The sequence below is a fragment of the Carlito syrichta genome, unplaced genomic scaffold, assembly GCF_000164805.1.
Source record: "Carlito syrichta isolate Samal-C Ts95f unplaced genomic scaffold, Tarsius_syrichta-2.0.1 Scaffold123684, whole genome shotgun sequence".
Lineage (NCBI taxonomy): Eukaryota > Metazoa > Chordata > Mammalia > Primates > Tarsiidae > Carlito > Carlito syrichta.
In genome coordinates this window covers 160,496-182,348 of record NW_007067780.1, presented here as the reverse complement: position 1 = coordinate 182,348, position 21,853 = coordinate 160,496, and the positions used below count along the sequence as shown (strand labels likewise).

Here is a 21,853-nt window from a genome sequence, read left to right as displayed (position 1 = left end):
AAAAAAAAAAAAGAAATTGCCACTGTCACCCCAACCTTTAATCACTACCCTGATCAGTCAGCAGCCATCAGCATTAAGGCAAAACCCTCCACCAACAAAGATAATGACTCACTGAAGCCTCAGTAAATCATCAGCATTTTGAGCAACAAAGTATTTTTTAATTAAGGTATGTACATCGTGTTTTTAGATACAATGCTATTGCATACTTAACAGACTAGAGTATAGTGTAAGTATAACTTTTATATGCACTGGGAAACCAAAAAGTCTGTGTGACTTGCTTTACTGTGATATTTACGTTACTGTAATATTTGCTTTATTGCAGTGGTCTAGAACTGAACCTGCAATTCTCTGAGGCATGCTTGTACCTTTCTTGTTCCCATTTCCACCACTAGTGTGTCTTTTGTATTAGATATTTCCCAGTGTTCCATTTTGAGTCCCTTCTTACATCTTCTACTATGTGTGCTTTTTATTTTTTTAGTGGTTATCCCACTAAGTTGCCCTGATAATTAATATTAACATTTTAATTTATAACAATCTATTTCAAATTAATACTGACCCAGTGTCAATAGCATACAAAACTTTGCTCCTACATAACTGTCCCTCTATTTTGCTGTTATTTTCACAAATTACATCTTTATATATTGTGTGCTTATCAACACAGATTTGTAATCATTATTTTATATAGTTGTCTTCTTAATTTTATTTTTACTTACTTATTTATTTATTTATTTATTTATTTTGAGTTGGAGTCTCACTCTGTCACCCAGGCTGGAGTGCAGCGGCATGCTCACAGTCACCCCAGTGTTGACCCACTGAGCTCTGGTGATCCCTCCACCTCAGCCTTCCCAGCAGCTGGAACTACAGGTGCACATTATGATGCCCAGCTAATTTTTGATTTCTTGTAGAGATGAGTTTTTACCAAGTTGCCCGGGCTGGTCTTGAACCCGCAGGCTCAGGCAATCCACTTGCCTCAGCCTTTCAAAGTGCTGGGATTTCAAGCTGAGCCACTGAGCCTGGCCTATTTTTATTTTTTTAGAGATAGGGTCTTGCTCTGTTACCCAGGCTAGAGTGTAGTGGCATGATCATGGCTCAGTACAACCTCGAACTCCTGGGCTCAAGCAATCTTTCTTACCTCAGTCTCCTAGGTAGCTTGGATTACAGGCATGTACCACCATGCCTGGCTAATTCTTTTATTTTTTGTAAAAACAGGGTCTTGCTGTGTTGCCCAAGCTAGTCTTGAACTCCTGGCCTCAAGTAATCCTGCCACCTTGGCCTTCCAAAGTACTGGGATTACAAGAATGAGCCACTATCACCAGCTTAAATTACTTTAAAAAAGGAGTTACACATCAAGAATCATTAATCCTGATTTTTATATGTACTTATGTACTTTATTTACTTTACTGGAGTTCTTTATTTTTTGTGTATTGTTGAAGAAAGTGTCCTTTCATTTCAGTGAAGAATTTCTTTTAGTATTTCTTGTATACAGGTTGGCTAATGACAAACTCTCTGTTTTTTTTCTGGAAAAATTTTAATTTTGCCTTAATTTTGACTGACAGTTTTGCTGGGTATAAAATTCTTGGTGGCCAGGTTTTGTGTTTTCTTTCAGCACTTTAAATATGTCATACTATTGCCCTTTTGCTTTTGATTTCTGACACGAAATCAGCTGTTAATCTTATTGAGGATCATTGGTAAGTAAATTCTCCTGCTGTCTTCCACTATTTTTCTGTCTTTAAACAATTTGATTTTAATGTGTCTTGTGCAAATATCTTTGTAGGAGTCTTTATCCTACTTTGGAATTATATTGAGCTTTTTGGATGTGCAGGCTTCTGTCTTTCACCAAATTTGGTTAGTGTTGGCCATTATTTCTTCAAATGTTCTTTCTCTCTCTCTCTCTCCTCCTGGGACTCCCATTTTGTATATGTTGGGACACTTAATGATGTCCCACAGATTCCTTAGGCTCTGTTCATTTTTCTTCATTCTTCTTTTTGTGCTCAGATTTGATCATCTCAATTGATTTATCTTCAAATTAGTTGATTCTCCTGCCTGCTCAAATCTGTTCTTTCAGGCATTTTACTTTCCAGGTCAAGAATTTCTATTTGGTTCCTTTTTATCATTTCTATCTCTTTATTGATACTATTTGTTGAGATATTGTTCTCATGGTTTCTTTTAATTATTTGTCCATAGTTTTCTTTAGACCATGAGCATATGATTTGAAGTCTATGTCAAGAATGTCAAATGTTTGGGCTTCCTTTAGGACACTTTCTAGCAGTTTCTTTCTTTCCTTTTTTCTGTGTATGGGTCATAGTTTATTGTTTTGTTTTTTTTGAGCTAGAGTCTCACTCTGTCATCCAGGTTGAAGTGCTGTGCCATACTCACAGCCACTCCAGTGTTGATCTGCTGGGCTCCAGCAATCCTTCCACCTTAGCCTTCCAAGTAGCTGGAACTACAGGTGCATGCTACCACATCCGGCTAATTTTTTATCTATTGTAGAGACAAGGTCTTGCCAAATTGCCCGAATTGGTCTTGAACCTGCGGGCTCAGGCAATCTACTCTCCTTGGCCTCCCAAAGTGCAAAGTGATTGCAGGCTGATCCACCAAGCCTGGCCAGTTTCATTTCTTATCATGCCTTGTAATTTTTTGTTGAAAACAAAACACTTTGAACATTATAATGTGACAACCATGAAAACAAAATCTCTCCCCTCCCCTAGGTTTATTGTTATTGTATGTTGTAGCTGTTTGTTCAGTGACTTTTTTAAACTGATTTTGTAAAGTCTATTTTTGTTCAATGAAGCATCTGTTCTGTTAGCCTAGTGGTTAGTTAGTGATTTGACAGAGCGTTCATTAAATGCCAGGATTTGGGTGTTTTTTTCTTGATTAAGCATTCAGTTATACACTGCACACTTTTCACTAGTTTCAGAATTTCAACAGTGATTTTCATTGTTTTTACCAATTTATTATTGCTTTTGTGGGGGGGATGGGCTTTTGGAGTCTCTACTCTGCCATTTTTGCTGACATGATCAGGTGAAATATCTTTTAAGATACAGGATGAGATGTAATTAAATTATAGGGCAATAAGGTGTTTTATTACTGTGGCATTGTGTTTAAGCCCAAGCTACTAGTACTTTTACCAATATGGAGTATAAATTCTGATACTAAGAGTCACTAAAATTATGAATGTAACGACACTGTAGAAAACATAATATAATATGAATGTTGTTATTGTAGCATTTGGTCAGGTAAAGAGTCTTCAAAGTGCTGGTTCAGAATTGTCAAAAGCAGTAAACTTCATAATGTTCTTAGTATTGAAAGTGCTGAAAAAAATGGGGGAGGCAACTATCCATCTCTCTTTTGTGTACATCCATTTTTGTATCTATAAACCCTAATGCAGTATCTGCCACACAGTGGACATATTCAATAAATTTCTTACAAATAAATAAAAATATGTGCAGAAGTGCCTCTCTCTCTCCCTTAAAGAAAAAATGAAAACGCCAACATTTATTAGGGATATATTACATGTTAGGCACTGTGCTAAGTGTTTTAAATATACTGTATCTCATTTAATCCATATAGAAACTCTATGACATAAGCATCATAATCACCAATTTATAGACAGAGAAATAAGAGAAGTGATCTTTCTGTGGTCACATAGCTAAAGCAAATATTTAAACTCATAGTATCGCTATGATTCTAAGGCCTGTGCTCTTTCCACCACAGCATCATGATCTAAAATTCTGCTCTACTCTGTCATAGAATAGGCCCAACACATCTAGGGACACTCTCTATCTGAACACATAATGAAGTCATAAACAAAAGAAGTCAGCATTGTCTGAAAAGCAACTGGCTTAAAATTTCCACTAAGAGACCAGATGGTTTCTGGGATGTCTAGTTGGGCTAAAAATACCCACATCCGCAATGAGTCTGCCTTACAAACAAAGAAAAGCAGGGGTAGTCAGTATAAACATGCAGCTGGAAAGCTAGCAGATTTAATGCTTATAAAAATTATAAAATACTGCTTAAAGGGTTTCAAATGGTAATACACGATATAAAACATTGGCTCATGTCCTCAATTGCTTGCTCATTACTCTCTCTCTCTGTCTCTCACATACCTATACCATACCATTTTCTTAATCATACTCTTAGGTCTGGCAGAGCTGAATCCCTCTAGGAAGTTAAAGGCCAGAGAGAACTTTCACCCCAGTCTCTATCCTGAAGGACCCTCCCCCCCGTGCCCTTCTATACACATCCACTTGAGTGAAACCAGAAGCTTCCTTAGGACTTGGAGCAGTTTCCACGTGCCCAGAAATGGGTGAGATTTTGTTACAACCTTCCCTTGTACACTTATGATCTTAGCTATCTGCCTTGCCTATATTAGTATTTTAAAAATTTGTTTTAAGTGTACAATTTAACGGTTTTTAGCATATCCACAGTTATTTAACCATCACTAAAATCAACTTTAGAACATTTCCATTACCTTAAAAAGGAACCCTGTACCCTTTAGCTGTCCTCAAACCCTCACCCCTCTAGCCCTAAGCAACTACTAATCTACCTGATGTCTCTATATATTTACTTATTCAGGACAAATTCTAGTATTCTTTTGCTGATGAATGGAAACACTTGTTTCCATAGCTCTAGTCCAAAAAGCCTAGCATCATGACAAAGGATTTGAGTCTCCTCAAATAGCAAAATAACTGGACAGCTTATTACCCTACTCTGTAGCAACTTTGTATCTTTTTGGAAAATTGCAGAGTATCAATTATTTACAAAAAACAGAAGGAAAGCAGTCTTTTATTACAAAGATAGATAATTTCAAGACAACAATTCAAGTGCAGCGCATTTTGTCAGAGTTCTAACAGTGGTTTGACAGAAAGAACATAGATTTGGAATTAAGAGAGACCCAGGTCCATCACTGTCACTCTACTAAGTTGAGGGATTCTTGGGTGAGTTACTTAACCCTTTTGAAATGCAATTTCCTTAGCCGTAAAATGGAAATATGACAAATTTCGCAGGCTTGTATGAAAACTAAAGGAAATGAAATACTTGGTAGGAAACACCAGGAAGCACTGAGAAAAGGCTAGTTCCCCTGACACTACCCCTCATTGCACTTCTCCAGGCCTTTCTGAAAACTATGTTCTAAAATGACGAAGATATTACTGACACCTCTAAAACCTGCCACTCTACTTAAGCTCCACATTGCTTCTCCTTAAGCTATCTTCCTTGTTCAACCATATTTAATTTCTTTTTTTTTTTTTTGAGTTGATTTCTCATTCTGTCGCCCAGGCTGGAGTGTAGTGGCATGCTCACAACCACTGCAGCCTCAATCTGCGGGGCTCAGATGATCCTTCCACCTCAGCCAACCAAGTAGCTGGAATTACAGACACGCACCACCATGCCCAGCTAATTTTTTGATTTATCGTAGAGATGAGTTCTCACCAAGCTGCCCAGGCTGGGTCTCGAACCCCTGGACTCCGGGAATCCTCTCACCTTGGTCTCCCAAAGTGCTGGAATTACAGGCTTGAGCCACCGTGCCCAGCCTATTTCATTACTTTTAATAAGATGTGTTTGATTAATAACCAGGCTTGGCCAGGTGCAGAAGCTCACACTTGTAATTCCCAGTACTTTGGGGGACCAGGGTGGGAGGAATGCCTGAACTCAGGAGTTCGAGACCAGCCTGGGCAACATAGCCAGATCTCATCTCTACAAAAACATTTTTAAAAATTAGCTGGGCATGCGTGTACCTGTAATCCCAGGAAAGACTACAGAAGACTAAGACAGAAGGATGGCCTGAGCACAGGAGTTCGAGGGTATGATGAGCTGAGATCATGCCACTACACTCCAGCCTGGGTGACAGAGTGAGACACCCAACTCAAAAAAACAAAAACCAACCAAACAAACAAACAGACAAAAAACAGGCTTAATAACTAGGTTGATTTGTTCCAATTCCTTTATTCCTCTCCCAAAACACAAACACACACACACACACCCCTTGCCCATGACACCATCAATATTATCAAGCCTTGCTGTTTCTTTAAACTTACTGCTTCATTTTTTTCTCTGTCTCCTCTCCCTTGGATCACTGTTTGGCTGTTCCCACAAACAGCTTGCTAAACTGAATCTTTAGACTTTCGTGGAACTTCCTAACTGCCCCCACCTTTTTCTTCTCATGCCCTGGCCTCATTTCCTCCATCCTTCAAAATTCTACTTTAAGCCACTTCTAGTCAGTTCCACTTTCAAGGTAGAAAGAATCTTGAGAAATTACTGAGTAAATGCCCCTGCCCAGCTAGTAAGTAGGGCATAACAACTTGCATTTTATATAGATGAGACAAAGGAGGCCAACTGATTTTACTCAAAAAGTTATCAAGGCTACTTCTTCCTTAAAGCCCCACCCCTTACCTCTCTGGATTTGCTTCCTTTCATCAATCCTGAAGCTAGTCTTACAATATCATATCACTTATGTGTGGGCTTGGTTTCTGTTATCAGAAAGCTTCTGTGTTGCATTTGTGAATTTTAAGGAAGAGGGACATATTTCTTCCCAGAAGGTCTTCACAATTTTTTTTTAAGTTGGAGTCTCACTCTGTCGCCCAGGCTGGAGGGCAGTGGCATGCTCCCGGCCACCACAGCCTCAACCTGCTAGGCTTCAGCGATCCTTCCACCTCAGCCTTCCAAGTAGCCGGAACTACAGGCGCGCGCTACCACACCCGGCTAATTTTTGATGTATTGTAGAGACAAGGTCTCCCCAAGTTGCCCAGGCAGGTCTCAAACCTGCAGGCTTGGGCAGTCCACTCACCTCGGCCTCCCAGAGTGCTGGGATTACAGGCTGAGCCACCAAGCCCGGCCTTCACATTTTAATTCACTCCAACATTGACTGGATATGTGTTTAATACCACTGAGTCTGTCAGTATGTCTGAATCTCTCCTTATACACACACTTTACGGAAAACACAGCCACTTAGGCTTCTCAAATTGCCACACTCTGAACCATCAGATTCAGCCTTCAAAGTATCTGGACATTAGAAAACTAAATGATGTAGCTATGGATAATTTTCACTCAGTAAGACACAGATCTTTCTTTCATAGAATCTGTAAAAAGTATCAGCATGAGCTATTGCTAATACAATAGAAGGCTAAAAGCAACTTCATAATATAAAAGTTTTATCAATGTGGTCACTAGATCTCCCCATAAATCCCATATTAATCTTATGGAATCTAATTTAAAAAACAAGCATCAGTCAGTCTGTGCCTCCAAAGTTCCAAGAGCTCTTCCTCCAAGACCCCTATGTTGTGTTGACAATCAGTTCTCACAAAGACCCAGTTTAACCTACCCACCAGCACAAGGTCTGTCTTATTCAAACATTCCACAGATATTTATGAAGGCTCTACTAAGTATTGGACACAATACTGAGAACTGCAAGTAAAGTAGTGAACAAGATGCTATCCTTGCCTTCAAGGAGTTTAAAGTCTAGTGGAAAAGATGAGCAGGAGGAGCACAAGGATCTATAAGATGATATGGAGTATAGTAGAAAGAACAGTAAACTAAGAGTCAAGAAACCTCAGTTTTAACTCAGTTTCCTACTATTCCAGCAGTCCAAGATTTGGTAAGCTATGGTTACCAAATTAATCTTCATTAATCTTCATCTACAAAACAAAAGGGTTGAATAAGATAATACTTAAGGTCTTTTTCGGCTCTAAGGTACATGTTCTAAAAGAAGATAACACAATAGCAGCAGCAACAGCAGTCACTGAAGGCTAATCATGGCCAGAAATCTTGCTGGGCACCATTTACTTAAGATATAATTTTTGTATGAAATGGCATTACTGGTGTTACTGCATCACTTTTTTTTTTTTTTTAACTGAAAATAGGATGACTTGTTTGATTATATTTCTTTGTATGGGTATACTCTATTTCCAAGAAGAATGCGAGTGATTTACAGTAAAAACACATAAAGAGGAAGCCTTCATGGAGAATAAAGACCACATTAAATAATAAATGTAAGAAAGGTACAACAAAAATTATTATTTTTTTAATTATAGGCCATGTTGCCAAGCTATGGTGACTGAATTGAAAACTGTCCTAATCCTAAACTCCCTGATAGCTAAAGGAAAGAGGAAATTGCAACTGGACACAGAGTTCTTAGGAAAAAGAAAAGACACTTAGCTCAAAAAAGAGAAAGTTTTTCCAGGCTAAGCTATACGAAATATTTACAACCATGTTTTTAGTTTGATTCTGGTGGGAAAGAGGGAAATGAGAAATGAAGGGACATATTTTTTTAAATAATTAATAAAGTAGTTAATTAATTGAAACATTTTTCAGATATTTTAAATAAAAGTTTAACTTTACAGTTATATATCCTACTTATGGTTCAAATTAGTTGTTTTCAATTAATGTCTATTTTGTGATTAATTTAGAAACACTTTAACTATTATTCTATCTGCCTATCTGAAAGAAGATTCAATTTCAAAGGAATGTATAACCTCATTAATATGGCTGCAAAACCCTCTTTGATTTTTTTCAAATGAAAATAAGTTTACCTGTTGGTAAGACTCACAGCCAGAACCTACTGATGCATTCCTTCCAAAATAATCATCCCATCAGTCATGCCTATTCACCCTTACCTCCATAATTTTGTGCTTTTAAGAAAGATTTACAGCCGGGCTCGGTGGCTCAGCTTGTAATCCTGCACCTTGGGAGGCTGAGGTGAGTGGATTGCCTGAGCCCGCGGGTTCGAGACCTGCCTGAGCAACTTGGTGAGACCTCATCTCTACAATAAATCAAAAAAATTAGACGGGTGTGGTAGCGCGTGCCTATAGTTCCAGCTACTTGGAAGGCTGAGGTGGAAGGATCGCCAGAGCCCAGCAGGTCGAGGCTGCGGTGGCCAGGAGCGGCCACTGCACTCCAGTCTGGGCGACAGAGTGAGACTCCAACTCAAAAAAAAAGAAAGATTTACAAAGTAAGTAACAAAAACAAATGGTGTATTCATTTGATTCAAATACAGTTGTAAAACCTTTAGAAGCTTTTATATATGAACTCTCTTTAGGAGAGGAACTTACAGAGAAAACCTATTCGTTTGTTTGCTTAAAAGAAAAAAATGCATTTGAAATATTCAAAAACTATAAACAAGGCTACATACATTTACCATTTTAACTATTTTTAAGTGTATAGTTACATTGTGCAATCATCACCATGCTAATTCTTTTTAAATATATCCATATGCTATATCTCATTGTCAGCACTAACAGTTCTATATTGTCTTCCTAAATATAATTTTATACTGAAACTTAATGTCTTCTTATCTAAACATGTTCTAAATAAGAGATGCAAGTCACAGTACTACCATAACTGATTTTGCAACCTAAGGTTTCCGTGACATCAGCAAATTATTTCATAGAAAAGAAAGCTTTATCAACTAAATCCAATTAATTGTTTTAAATAACTATACTAATAATTGAACTCAGCCCACAACCTTGGATGTTTGAAAGAAAATGAGCTCTGAAATCTAGAAATGTCTACTATCAAGCAAGCATTTCTTAATAGTAAAATCTTAAGTGAAGATTTTCCTATAAATAGTCCCACTGTGGCTCAATGGTGTAGGGTAAAAACAAGGATGGGCTAGGAGCAGGAAAAGAGGATATACAACAGATGTTACAGAGCCACTTGAAGTCAAAAGCACACTCCTTTGTATAGGCTTTGCAATTCTGCTCATTAGAAAAGAATTTTCTAAGTTCCTTGCTGGGCATTTCTAAGTAATAACATACTAACCTGTTACCTGACCCCTTTAAAAAAGTGAATTATGCCTGGGCGTGGTGGCTCAAGCCTGTAATCCCTGCACTTTGGGAGGCTGGGGTGAGCAGATTGCCTGAGCCCACAGGTTCAAGAACAGCCTGGGAGATTTGGCGGGACCTCATCTCTACAATAAATCAAAAAATTAGCCAGGTGTGGTAGTACACGCCTGTAGTTCTGGCTACTTGGAAGGCTGAAGCAGAAGAATTGCCGGTGCCCAGCAGGTCAACACTGGGGTGGTGGTGAGCATGCCACTGCACTCCAGCCTGAGCAACAGAGTGAGACTCCAACTCAAAAAAAAAAAAAGAATTATAAGAGTATAAGAGTAGAAACTAGAATTGGATAAGTAATTCACCCATTCAGTATCTACTACAACTAAGTAGGGCAGTTTTCCCTTGGTATCATATTTGAATTTTAAAATCATTTCCTTTTTTACAAGTCATTTTAAATTATGAGATATTAATTAATCACAGATTTCATAGAGCAACATTTATTGGCTTCGGGAAATATTGTAACTTGGTTAGAATAAATAATTTGATCTTTCCAGTAGATCCTTCTTATAATCATTAAAATACATCTGCTATAAATGGAGGGAAAATACATACCAATTAGGAACTAACAATTCTTAGTCAAGAAATCTTGAATTTTTTAGCTTAGAAGGCATCTATAATTCAAGTTCATACACACAATGCAAGAGTTCCATCTTCATCACAAATGGAAAGGACACGCTTACTTACTGGGTCCTGATTACATCAATCAAGCCTAAGTGGCTATTCAACAAATGTCAAATTAGTGAATAAATATTCTGGGAGAGGCCTTCTTGGAGAAGGAGCTGCCATTATCTAGAGAAGGGAAGACATTTAAGGGAAAGAGAGATTTAGTGAATTTTACTCTCTTGAAATAACAGGAAGATCAGACTGCTCCAAAAGAACAAAAAGGATTCTGAAATAAAAACTACATCCAGGATCACAATAAATATTTTATAAAAGTCTTTGACTTTGGGAGCTTCTTTTTGTTGTTTTTATGGGTGACCAGCAGTAAAAGTCTCAGGATAGAAGGGATCCAGACATGGGGCAGCAAAAAAGAGAGATCTACCACATAGTGCTGGCAGAAAGGAGAAGCTGAACCCTAGGGATAAGGATGAGCAATGCTAGCTTTAAAAAAAAAAAAAAAAACAGTGAACTACAGGCAAGACTAGGTGGCTCATGCCTGTAATCCCAGCACTTTGGGAGGCCAAGACAGGAAGATCATGTGAGGCCAGGAGTTCAAGACTAACCTGGGAAACATTTTAAAAGCTAGGTAGGTGTAGTGGTGCATGTCTGTAGTCCTAACTACTCAGGAGGCCGAGGTGGGAGGATCACTTGAGCCCAGGAGTTTGAAGCTGCAGTGAGCTGATCATACCACTGCACTCCAGCCTGGGTGACTGAGACCCTGTCTCTAAAAATAAAAAAATAAAGACAATAAATTGGGGTGAAGACTATATCTTTGCATGTGTATATTAAAACTGAGCATGACCTGTAGTAGCTATTCACAAAATGTCTGTTGAATGAATGAATGATTTCTTCCTTCATTTCTTCTTCCCTTCTCTTCCATTTAGCCCTTCATTATCCCTCTAGTACCCAGCATCCATCCAATTCCTCCCTCATTTCCTCCCCACAGTGTGTAAAGTCTAAAGGATCAACAGATTCCTTGACAAGGTGCTTTAAAACTTTTCAGTTTAGGCTGGGTGCAGTGGCTCATGCTTGTAATCCCAATACTTTGGAGGTTGAGGTGGGAGGCCAGGAGTTCAAGATCATCCTTGGCAATATAGCGAGTCCCTATCTCTACAAAAAAAAAAAAAAATTAGCCAAGCGTGGTGGTACATGCCTGTAGTCCCAGCTATTCAGGTAACCGGGACAGGAGAACTGCTTGAGCCCAGGAAGTCGAGGTTGCAGTGAGCCACGATCATGCCACTGCACTTCAGCCTGGGCAACAGGTAAGATTCTGACTCCAAAAAAAAAAAAAAAAGAGAGAGAGAACGAAAGAAAGAAAACTTTTCAATTTGCCCTTTAGAAACCCATGGAGATATATTTTAGGTCTATGCACTGAAAGGAAAGTCAACAACAGCCACCCTTCCTACGAACAGTGTTAAAGTCCAGAGGGAAAGTCCGGGAACATTGTCAGAGCGACGAAGACTTTATTGTTTCCTCCAGGACAAAAGGTTCACACTTTGTAGCAGAGCAGTTAGCACAATTCCACCCTGAGGATGCCAGAAATGAGTAAATATTACTTTTCTTTAAAAATTCAGGTCAGCCCTTTCACCCTAATCCGTATTTGAAAAGCAGCTCCCACCTCTTTTCTCGCCTTCCGGCTTCCTCACAGCAGACACAACAAATACCTCCCCAGTCCCTTTTGTCTCATACCCCCAAATGAAAGACACCTGACTAAATTCAGCATCTGTCTCTTACCCTGCCAGGAAAGCTAAGCCGTAGGAGTTGTTCTTGGAAACAAATGCTGAGCGATGTGTCTGTGTCATCTGGCCTCGAGAAGGTTCTTCATTCTCTGAGTCTGACAGACGTGCAGGACACTGGCAGGGAGACAAGAGAGACAACACTGTCCATTTGGGCTTCCCACGGACTCTACCCTAGGTATAGTTTCAAATCTCTCGTTCTCTATGCCACTTCTGAGTTCCATTTTACACTTCCAACTGCCTCCTGGTGATCCCAACCTCAAATGTAGATCAAACTCAATATATCCAAAATCACATTATTTGTTTTGTCTAAGCCCGACCACCAACCCATCTAGAAAACTCAATGCTATGTTTGACTCTCTTCTTTCCCTTACTTCTAATTCATAATAACAATTAAATAGAGGTTTGGGGTACCTAACACTTCTAAATATTTTATTTCATTTACTGTTTATTAAAAGCAGGGATTATTATTGGTCTTTTACAGATAGCAAACTGAGGCTCAGAGTAGTTATTTTGCCCAGGAATACAGATTAATAATGGTTGAAGGTCGTTCTTAAATTAAGAGCAGTAGTTTCCAGTTGTCTCTATGCCATTTCCACTCTATCTACTCCTAAAATGTCTCAGATCTAACTCTCCCCATTTATATTCATTATCATTGCCTTACTGCAGAGTCTCCTCATGTTCTTCCTGGACTACTGCAACCATCTACTTACTGATCTCATTTTGTTCAGGCTTTCTTCCCTCTAATACCCTCCATCCTACTAAGAATTATTTTTTCAGCACACAGATTTCTATCAGTTCTTTGCTGAGCTCTTGGTGACTTCAGGATAAAGGCCGAACACCTCAACCTAAACAATAACCTTCACAAACTAGACCCAGCCAACTCTCTTGGTTTTTCCCCCACCAGTTCCCACACATGGAACTTCTTGAGCTCTAGTATGGTCAAATGACTTTTTACTCTTTATATGTACCACAGTCTTTTTCAAAACCTCTATTCTTTTGGACATGCTATTCCCTTTGCCTAAAATTCCCTATCTGCATTCATTCTCTGCCTATAAAATACTCATTGGCCTTTCAGAGTCATCTCAAATGTTACTTTCTGCAAGATTCCAAATTTCCCTAGAATTAGTTTTTTCCATCTTGTTTATACACACTCATTTATCATCATTTTACTTTGAAGTCCCTTTTTAGAGTTTTTAAACTTACATTTGAAAAGTCTTTTAGATATGCCTTTTACACGCCATATAATGAAGTTCTGCCTCATTACTCAATATGAGAGTCTTTTTCTTTTAATGGGTAGCAAATAATCAAACTGCCTTGTACTTTACACAATAAGCTCTGTGAGAGCAAGTTATCATTTTTTAAAATAACTCCCAATACCATTGTATAGTAAATAAAAAATGTCTAATCATTTAAGGATTAGCCAGTTATCTAATAATCAAATTATTATCAAAGTAAAAGCTGTAGACTTAGGCATGTAAGGCATCCTATGGCTCAGAGTACCCTGCATTCCTCAAATGCTTCATTATTCTCTAGGCTGACAGGCACAGACACACAATAGGCTATATTTCCTAACAGTTGGCCTTTGGAGAGAGTTTTGAAGAATTATAATTTACAGAAAGGCCTCCAGCCTGGGCAACATAGTGAGAACCAGTCTCTACAAGGAAAAAAAAAAAGTCAGGTATGGTGACATGGCCTATAATACTAGACGAGGAGGCTGAGGTGGAAGGATGGTGTGAGCCCATGTGTTTGAGGCTGCAGTGAGCTAAGATCGTGCCACCGCACTTCAGCCTGGATGACAGAGCAAGACCCTGTCTCAAAACAAAGAAACAAACAGAGAGGTCTTTCAACTTTGTAGGATTTCATTCCTTAGAGAGAACTCTGTTGTATAAAATATTCAGTGGAGAACCTTTAATAGCAGTAACCCATTATCAAATTTTATATAATATTCTCTTCTCAAATCTAGGAAAAAAGAAATAGCTTTGATACCTATAGACTCAACAGGGGAAAAATAATGGCAATTTCTGTCTATTTAAGCTTCTCTTCAAAATAATTTAAGTACCAAGTAAAGGAATGTTTAAATCCCAGCTCTGTTACTTAGCTATCATTGTCCTTATGGGTTAGTTGCTTTATCTTTCTAAGCCTCAGTTTCCCCATCTATAAAATAAAGATTTCTCTGTCTACAATAGAGATTGTGATAAAACATTAAAAGCACCTAGTACATTAGCTAATAAGTAATAAATGCTCAATAAGATAATTTTATTTGTTTTAATTGAAATACTATTAATGTTTTCAGAAAATGCTTAAGATTTATACAGAGATATGCCAAATTCCTTTTAATTACTGAAAAAATTATATTATTACAAATAAATAAGTAATTATTTAGACAAAAGCCATTCCACCCCTCTACACTTCTATTTCCACAAGACCTAGAATCATATGACAGGAAAATGCCTCTCATCTTTCACCTTTAATAGAAATAAGCCTATAGCACTATGAATTCCTAAAATAGTACAAAGCATGCCAAAATGAAATCACTGAAGTGAAATCTAAAAAAAAGTTGTACCTAAAACATTTAAAAGAGTAATAATACCAAGTTGGCATGGTATGAGGAAATTAGTTTAGTACTCTCATGTACTGCTGGTGGGAGTATAATTACACACAAACTTTCTGGAGGGTAACTGAGTAATAAATACCAAAAGTGTTAAAAAGAACACTACCTTTGACCTAGTCACTCCACTTCTAGTTATTTATTCTAAGGAATTAATGAGAAAAGTGGACTTCATCACAGTAGTGTTCAAGACAGCAAAATATCAAGGAGACTAGTTAAATAAATTATATAGTTAAGAATACTAGGAGTCACTAAATAATGGTGCGGATTCTTTATTTAAAGGGGAAAACATCATGATTTATGTTAATGAAAAACAGGTTATAAAACAGTATGTACACTAATTTGCATTTTCTGAAAAGAAAAACAATATATAGTGTGTATTTATATGCACTTAGGAAAGAAGTCTGCAAGGATATTTACTAAAATGTTTATAGGAATTATACCTAGGTTGTGTGGCAAGTGACTTTTCACTTTTTGCTTTATAATCTTTAGTGTAATTGTAACTGCTATATTTAACTGTTTTCCAACAATTCAAATTATTATTGTAGCAAATGTACAACACGTTGTAAGTCATAATTAGAGTAATTTCCCAGTCTTGACATGATTTAATATTACAGATCAGTTCTTAGAGAGTCTGGATCTGACAAGACCAGGAACAGCAGGTTCCTTCTATGAAGGACCATGCTGAAGGGTGAGCTCTCTGTATCAAGGTTGGGTTCTTCCGTGTTGTTTTGCCTGTGCCCATTTTATTTCGATTCTGAAAAAATAACATGATATAACCACTGCTTCTAGAGTATGTGCCTTCCTCCCTCCATTCAAATTCAGTTCCATAAACATGTATCAAACACTTGTGACACGCAAGGTACTACAGGAGATTTTAAAATAGGGAAGATATTTCCTATACTTAGCAAGCTTATAATCTAGCAGAGAAACACAAACACTAAAACCATAAGGTAAGGAGAATGAACTAATTCTATAAAAGTTACAAAGTAAGGATGAGGAATCCCTATAGGGTCTATGAACATGACAGCTTTTGAGGGGGACATGGAGTGATGAATAGCCTTTCAACAGGTAAACTGGGTGGCATTTCAGTGAGATAAAAACGCAAAAGCAAAGACCTTGATGAAAGCACAGAGTATATATCTGGGGAAAACACATACATATTCCCTAGAGTTTTGAGGTATAAGCAAGGATGGAAAGATGAACTTGAACCATAATAAGGAAGGATCTGAATGTTGGGGTGAAGAGTTCTCACTTAATTTCACAGGAAAAGGGGGTCATTAAAGTTTGGGGACAGGAGAATGAAATGATCCATCTAGTTCTAATCATAATACTCCTCATATAAAAAAACAATCCTTTAGCTGAGACAATTTAAGATTCTCTTGAGTGTCGATTTGCATGTAGCCTTGGGTAAACTAAATGAAATTATTTGCTCAACACCAAAAACCTTAAGATATGTTTAAAGCAAAATTAGAGACAAGTGAAAGTCCTCAAACATATAAAAGCAAACGGAAAAAAAGGCAAAAATCTAAAACTTGAAGTGTTCATAAGTCATAATTAGAGTAATTTCTCAGTCTTGACATGATTTAATATTACAGATCAGTTCTTAGAGAATCTGGATCTGACAAGGCCAGGAACGGCAAGTTCTATCAAAGGACCATCAAGGGTGAGCTTTCTGTATAAGGCTAGTTTGTCCTAAGAAGAAAGGCTCTTCTAGGTTGTTTTGCCTGAGGTCCCTAATGGGCAGTATTGTTGGGGTGAAGAGGCAGAGCTGCAGCCTTTAGAAGCCAAAGCTGGAACCACCAGACAGAAGACATACTATATCCATATATCTTATTCTTGCCTTTCTAGATAAATTATATCCTCTCCAGTAGCAGTCTTTGCCCGTTGTGGTTCCTCCTGTACAAATGCCTGTTAAACTGAATCTTTTAGAAGGTTGAAATCCTAAGGAATATAAGTCGCTGTTTTAATAATAATTAAATAATAACAAATACTATTATTTTATAGCTGGAATCAGAAGCTCCCATATGCATGTGGCATTCAGCAAATACTACAGTTCCAAATAAGCTTAAAGAATTTCCATCTTAAATTCAAGAAAAATGCCTTTGCAAAAATTAAACCAAAGCACAAAGAATTTAAGTAATCTGGTCAAAGTTATAGAATTGGCTACAGTGCTGGAACCTGTCTAAAATCAAACTTTTTGCCCAGAGATTTTTTTTTTCTACTCTGCTATGTTGCCTATCTTTATATATTGTAAGGCTTTATCAATTTCAGTTAACTAGAAAGATAATCTGAAATACTAACAAGCCTGAATCACAAAATAAAAAAGAGAAGACTCTCAAGATATGTTAAGTACATGCAGTAAACAATAGATATCCAATCCAATATGACTTATTAAAGAAATAAAACTCAATTATAATCATTTGTTTAGGTGTAATTAGTGGGTGTTCCAAAAGTGCTTTCTTATATCAGATTGAATACACAGCTTACAACCTTTTCTAGTAAGTTATTTGGCAAATAAGTAATTTAAAAAATCAGGCAAGATTTGGCCCAATTAGAAGTCTAATTAAATTAAGTTTAGACTAAATATCTAACCCTACCTTATATCTAGCACTCTGCTGCTTAGAGCATTTCAAAAAGTAAAGGCAAGTAAAATACAAGCTTTAAGGAAATCTAGTAGAGGATATAAGATGTACAAAGCTTAAATGTCAAATAACACACAGATCAAAATGACAATATGTGTAGAAAATTTATCACAAGTAATATACTGTACTAGGTTTTTCCCTCACTCATTTTCCCCACTGTTCCTTAATCATCCCCCAAGTCTCACTGTTCCATTCAAAAATTTTTTTCTCCAGCTCTCATCTCAACTTAGAATGCTAAGTTCTTTACTACTCTTAAGCTGCACAGTCAATGACTGTTTTCATAATTCACCAACATAGGACTTTCAGATCCCTGTCACCTGGGCTAGTTACTGATTTTTGAGGCAGATGACCACCAAAGAGGTGATTTACTTACACGCTCCAGATTTGTTTTCAGTACTAATGGCTCATCTCTTTTTTTCTGTTCATCCATTTTCCTCTTCCCTGTTTCTGTATCCTCTGGTAAGAGCTTGTGGATTTGATCTTCAGAAGTTTTTTCCTCTTGTAATTTTTCTTCTCTCAGCTAAAATATAAATTATACAGAGACCATAGAGTTTTAGGCAATTCTAGACTTAAAAACATCTTTTATTCTGTAGGCTATTAGAACAAACAGATCATATGGCAGATCTGAGATGTTTTCTTATCAGATATAGACCCCTCTTGATTTTTAAGTAAATCTGCTTTTACTTGGCTTTTGCCAAACATATACTTCATGTCTTAAGATTTACTGCTCTGTATTCTTGAGCAATATGAAACCATAAGAGCTACGAAAATACACATCAAAAAATAACGTTTATTTACATAGTCAAAAAAGGCTGAACCTAAAAACTTTCCCTATTTCCATAAACCAGATGTAACTTCACTGGGCCAGGAAAAGAGCAGAGATGTCCAGAAAGCGCAGGAAGCTGAGCTAGGCCTCACGGCAACACAAAGAATAACTTAGTTCCAATGTCCCACATTTATGCTCTTATCCTGTGGTCACAGGAGAGTTCAAGATACATAGTCTACAAAGAAATGTAAGGCAAAGGCATATACTCTTTATTTTGTGAGGTAGCATGGCATTATGAAAATAGTATGAGCCGGGCTTGGTGGCTCAGCCTGTAATCCCGTGCCTTTGGGAGGCTGAGGTGAGTGGATTGCCTGAGCCCGCAGGTTTGAGACCCGCCTGGGCAACTTGGCAAGACTTCATCTCTACAATAAATCAAAAAATAAGCCGGGCGTGGTAGCGCACACCTGTAGTTCCAGCTACCTGGAAGGATGAGGCGGAAAGATAGCCGGAGCCCAGCAGGTCGAGACTGCGGTGGCCAGGAGCGGCCACTGCACTCCAGTCTGGGCGACAGAGTGAGACTCCAACTCAAAAAAAGAAAAAAAAGAAAGAAAATAGTATGGGCTTTGGAATAAATATCTGGGTGATCTTAGGCAGATAAGCCATCATTTGCTTGCCTCCAAAATAGGGATACTGTTAATTCCTTTGCAGATACTGCTGTAAGGAATATATGAGATAACAATATAACAGTATTTAACATAGTTTCTTGCTGTTCACTTAGAGTACATCAAGAGCTCCTTTATACTTTATTCTCTGCCTAGGGTTTCAATAAAATATATATTCATTTATTTATTTATTTTGACAGAGTCTCACTGTGTCAGCAGTCTGGAGTACAGTGGTGCAGTCATAGCTCACTGTAGCCTCAAATTCCTGGGCTCAAGTAACTCTTGATGCCGCAGTCTCCTGAATAGCTGGGACTACAGGTGTGCACACAAACCCAACTAATTTTTATTTTATTTTTTGTAGAGAAAGGGTCTTGCTATGTTGGTCAGGTTGATCTCAAACTCCTAGCCTCCAGCAATCCTCCTGCCTCCGCCTCCCAAAATGCTGAGATCACAGGTGTGAGCCACTGTGCCTAGCCAGTTTTAATAAAATTTAAAGGAGGTAATGTACATCGAAGCAATTATAGGCTACTAATATGTTTAATCGTTCTTGTAGGAAAAAAGCTAAAAAACAAATATTTTTGATAGGTTACTGCCACAGGGTTCAAAAAAAGCACAATAACAATAAACAACAATAAAGTCTCAGTCCTATCTTTCCAATTTCTATAGGTCTGATTCCTGTAAACATGAACTGCTCTTTAAAATATTAATGCATGAGGTTATAAATATGCAAGGAACACCATACACAATACTATGCCAGGAAGACATTCAAATAAAATAACTCACTACCAACTCTGTCCAATTCAACACAAGGGAAAGAAAAGCAAACCTACAACTAAAGTCTGTGCTAACTGCCCACATAAAAGAATTAATGGCTTTCGAAAATCATCGATGAGAAATTCTTTTTCAACAACTCGACTTCAGGCTACATACACCAGGGGGCATTTTACTTTTAGAGGATAGAGAGTTGCACAAAAGATAATAGGTTTTAGCATCATAACAATTGTTATCATTTACCAAACTCTATGTCTCATGTGCCAGGCTAAGCACTATGTATACATTATCTCACTTAAGAAAACTAAAGTTTAAGAGTTAGGTGACTTGTTCAAATTCACACAGCCCTAGGCCCTGGGGCTGGAAGGCAAATCTAGGTCTCTCTTAGCAGTTCTCAACCAAGGAATACTTTGCTTCCCCTGGGAACATCTGGCAATGTCTGGAAACATTTTTGGTTGTCACAACTGGGGGAGTGGAGTCTGTATGCTGCTGGCATCTAGTGGGTGAAGGCCAGGTACTGCTGTTCAACATCCCAAACAAACAGGATAGCCGCTCCAATATAAGCATAAACAAATGTTGCTATTTTAAGAAAAATCAATATTAGGTTTCTCATTTTACATATTTCAGTGTTATTTTGTTCAGTGCTTAATGATGTTTTCACACTTACTACATTCTCTGGCTTTTCTAGTGTTTAAGAATGTATCCTTCTGCCTCCTAATAAGTGTTATTGCTGTTCTCAAAGTTTTTGACAATGGACTTTTGCTGCTGGCAAAACAACCTCTTCATTGCAGTGTTGAGTCACTACTAACAGACCATCATCGACTAAAATTTTACAAAAGCTAAACGTTTACAAAAGTGAAAAACTTGTGTATCCATTTAAATCTCTACATGAATCATGCTGGTGCTTTCTATATGGGGTTTTGTACAAGTTTTTTTGTTTTGACTTTGTCCATTTTTGGTGGTTATTTATAAGCATTTGAAAACTTGGTCTCTAGGAAAAATTTTATACTAAAAAAGACTAAGGAAGGATCAGAAACTAACATTATAAACTTTGAATTAAAAATATCAATAACTATTGTTTACTGAATTCTAGGTATTAAGTTTACAAAGCTTATCTCATTTAATCCTTAAGGACTCTATTTATCATTATCATTTTATACACACAAAAATTTAGATTCAGTGGTTATTTCTCAAAGTCACAGAGATGAAACATTGAAGAATGTGGACTTCAAAGCATGTCTTTGGCATTAATGGGTTTTTCAACCTCAGCACAACTGACATGTTGGGCTAGATACTTCTTTGTTGTAGGGGCCTGAGCAGTCTGAAAAGAAGGCTTATGCACAAAAACTTTTGGGAGGAGCAGGAGTTAAGGACAGAGTAGCATAACAGGCAAAGACAAACCAATACAAAGCAGTTGGCACATAGCTCATTACAAGGACAATATGAAACTGTAGGAAATGCATCTCAAGACCAAAGTGTGCCCCATGAAGTGTTAAATAACCGTCACATGGACTTCTATAAGCCAAGTAAGCTCCCATGGTAGGGGCTGCAACAGTGACAACAGAGATGCTAACAGTGAGTGGTCAGCAGCAGGAGCCTCACCAAGGAGAATGAAGTTGCCCACTACTGTAAATGGAATCCCTTTTCCTGCCCCCATTTCAAATGCTAATTACTAGAGAAAAGCTATTGACTTCTGTACTTTCCTCTCATACTTAGCCACAGTACCAAAAATATCAGTTTTTTTCCTGAAATATCTTTACTTTGCCCTCATTATTTTTTTTTTAAATCAGTATTTTTTATTTTAATATTGTGGGGTACAGTTAAGGGTTAGGTATACAAATATGCTTCGTTCAGGCACCCTTGTTGATAAGAGGTGTCTCCCCCCCCAGACAGATATTGACTACTGTTAATCCCACCTCCTTTCCCCTCCCTAAACCCCCAGTTTCCCACCACTATCAATCCTTTTCTTATAGTATTACGATAGATGTTCAAGGTCCACTATATAAGTGAGAACAAGTGATACTCAGATCTTTGTTTCTGTGAGATCACTCAGTATTATAGACTCTAGTTCCTTCCAGATTGCTGGGAAATTCATGATTTTGTTCTTTTTATGGCTGCGTAGTATTCCATCATGTATATGTACCACATTTTTTTAATCCAGTCCTCTTTTGATGG

At 37.6% G+C, this 21,853-nt stretch overlaps 1 protein-coding gene across 1 annotated transcript in view; it reads right to left on the bottom strand.

Moving 5' to 3' along the window:
• Positions 1–21,853, bottom strand: part of RNF169 (ring finger protein 169) — a 69,847-nt gene that overhangs the window by 10,887 nt on the left and 37,107 nt on the right. Inside the window, exons 4-5 of the mRNA XM_021707738.1 lie at positions 17,853–17,999; positions 12,222–12,340 (exon numbers count right to left, since the gene is read on the bottom strand). Coding sequence (XP_021563413.1) covers positions 12,222–12,340; positions 17,853–17,999 — 266 coding nt within the window. The remainder of the gene's footprint in view (positions 1–12,221; positions 12,341–17,852; positions 18,000–21,853) is intronic.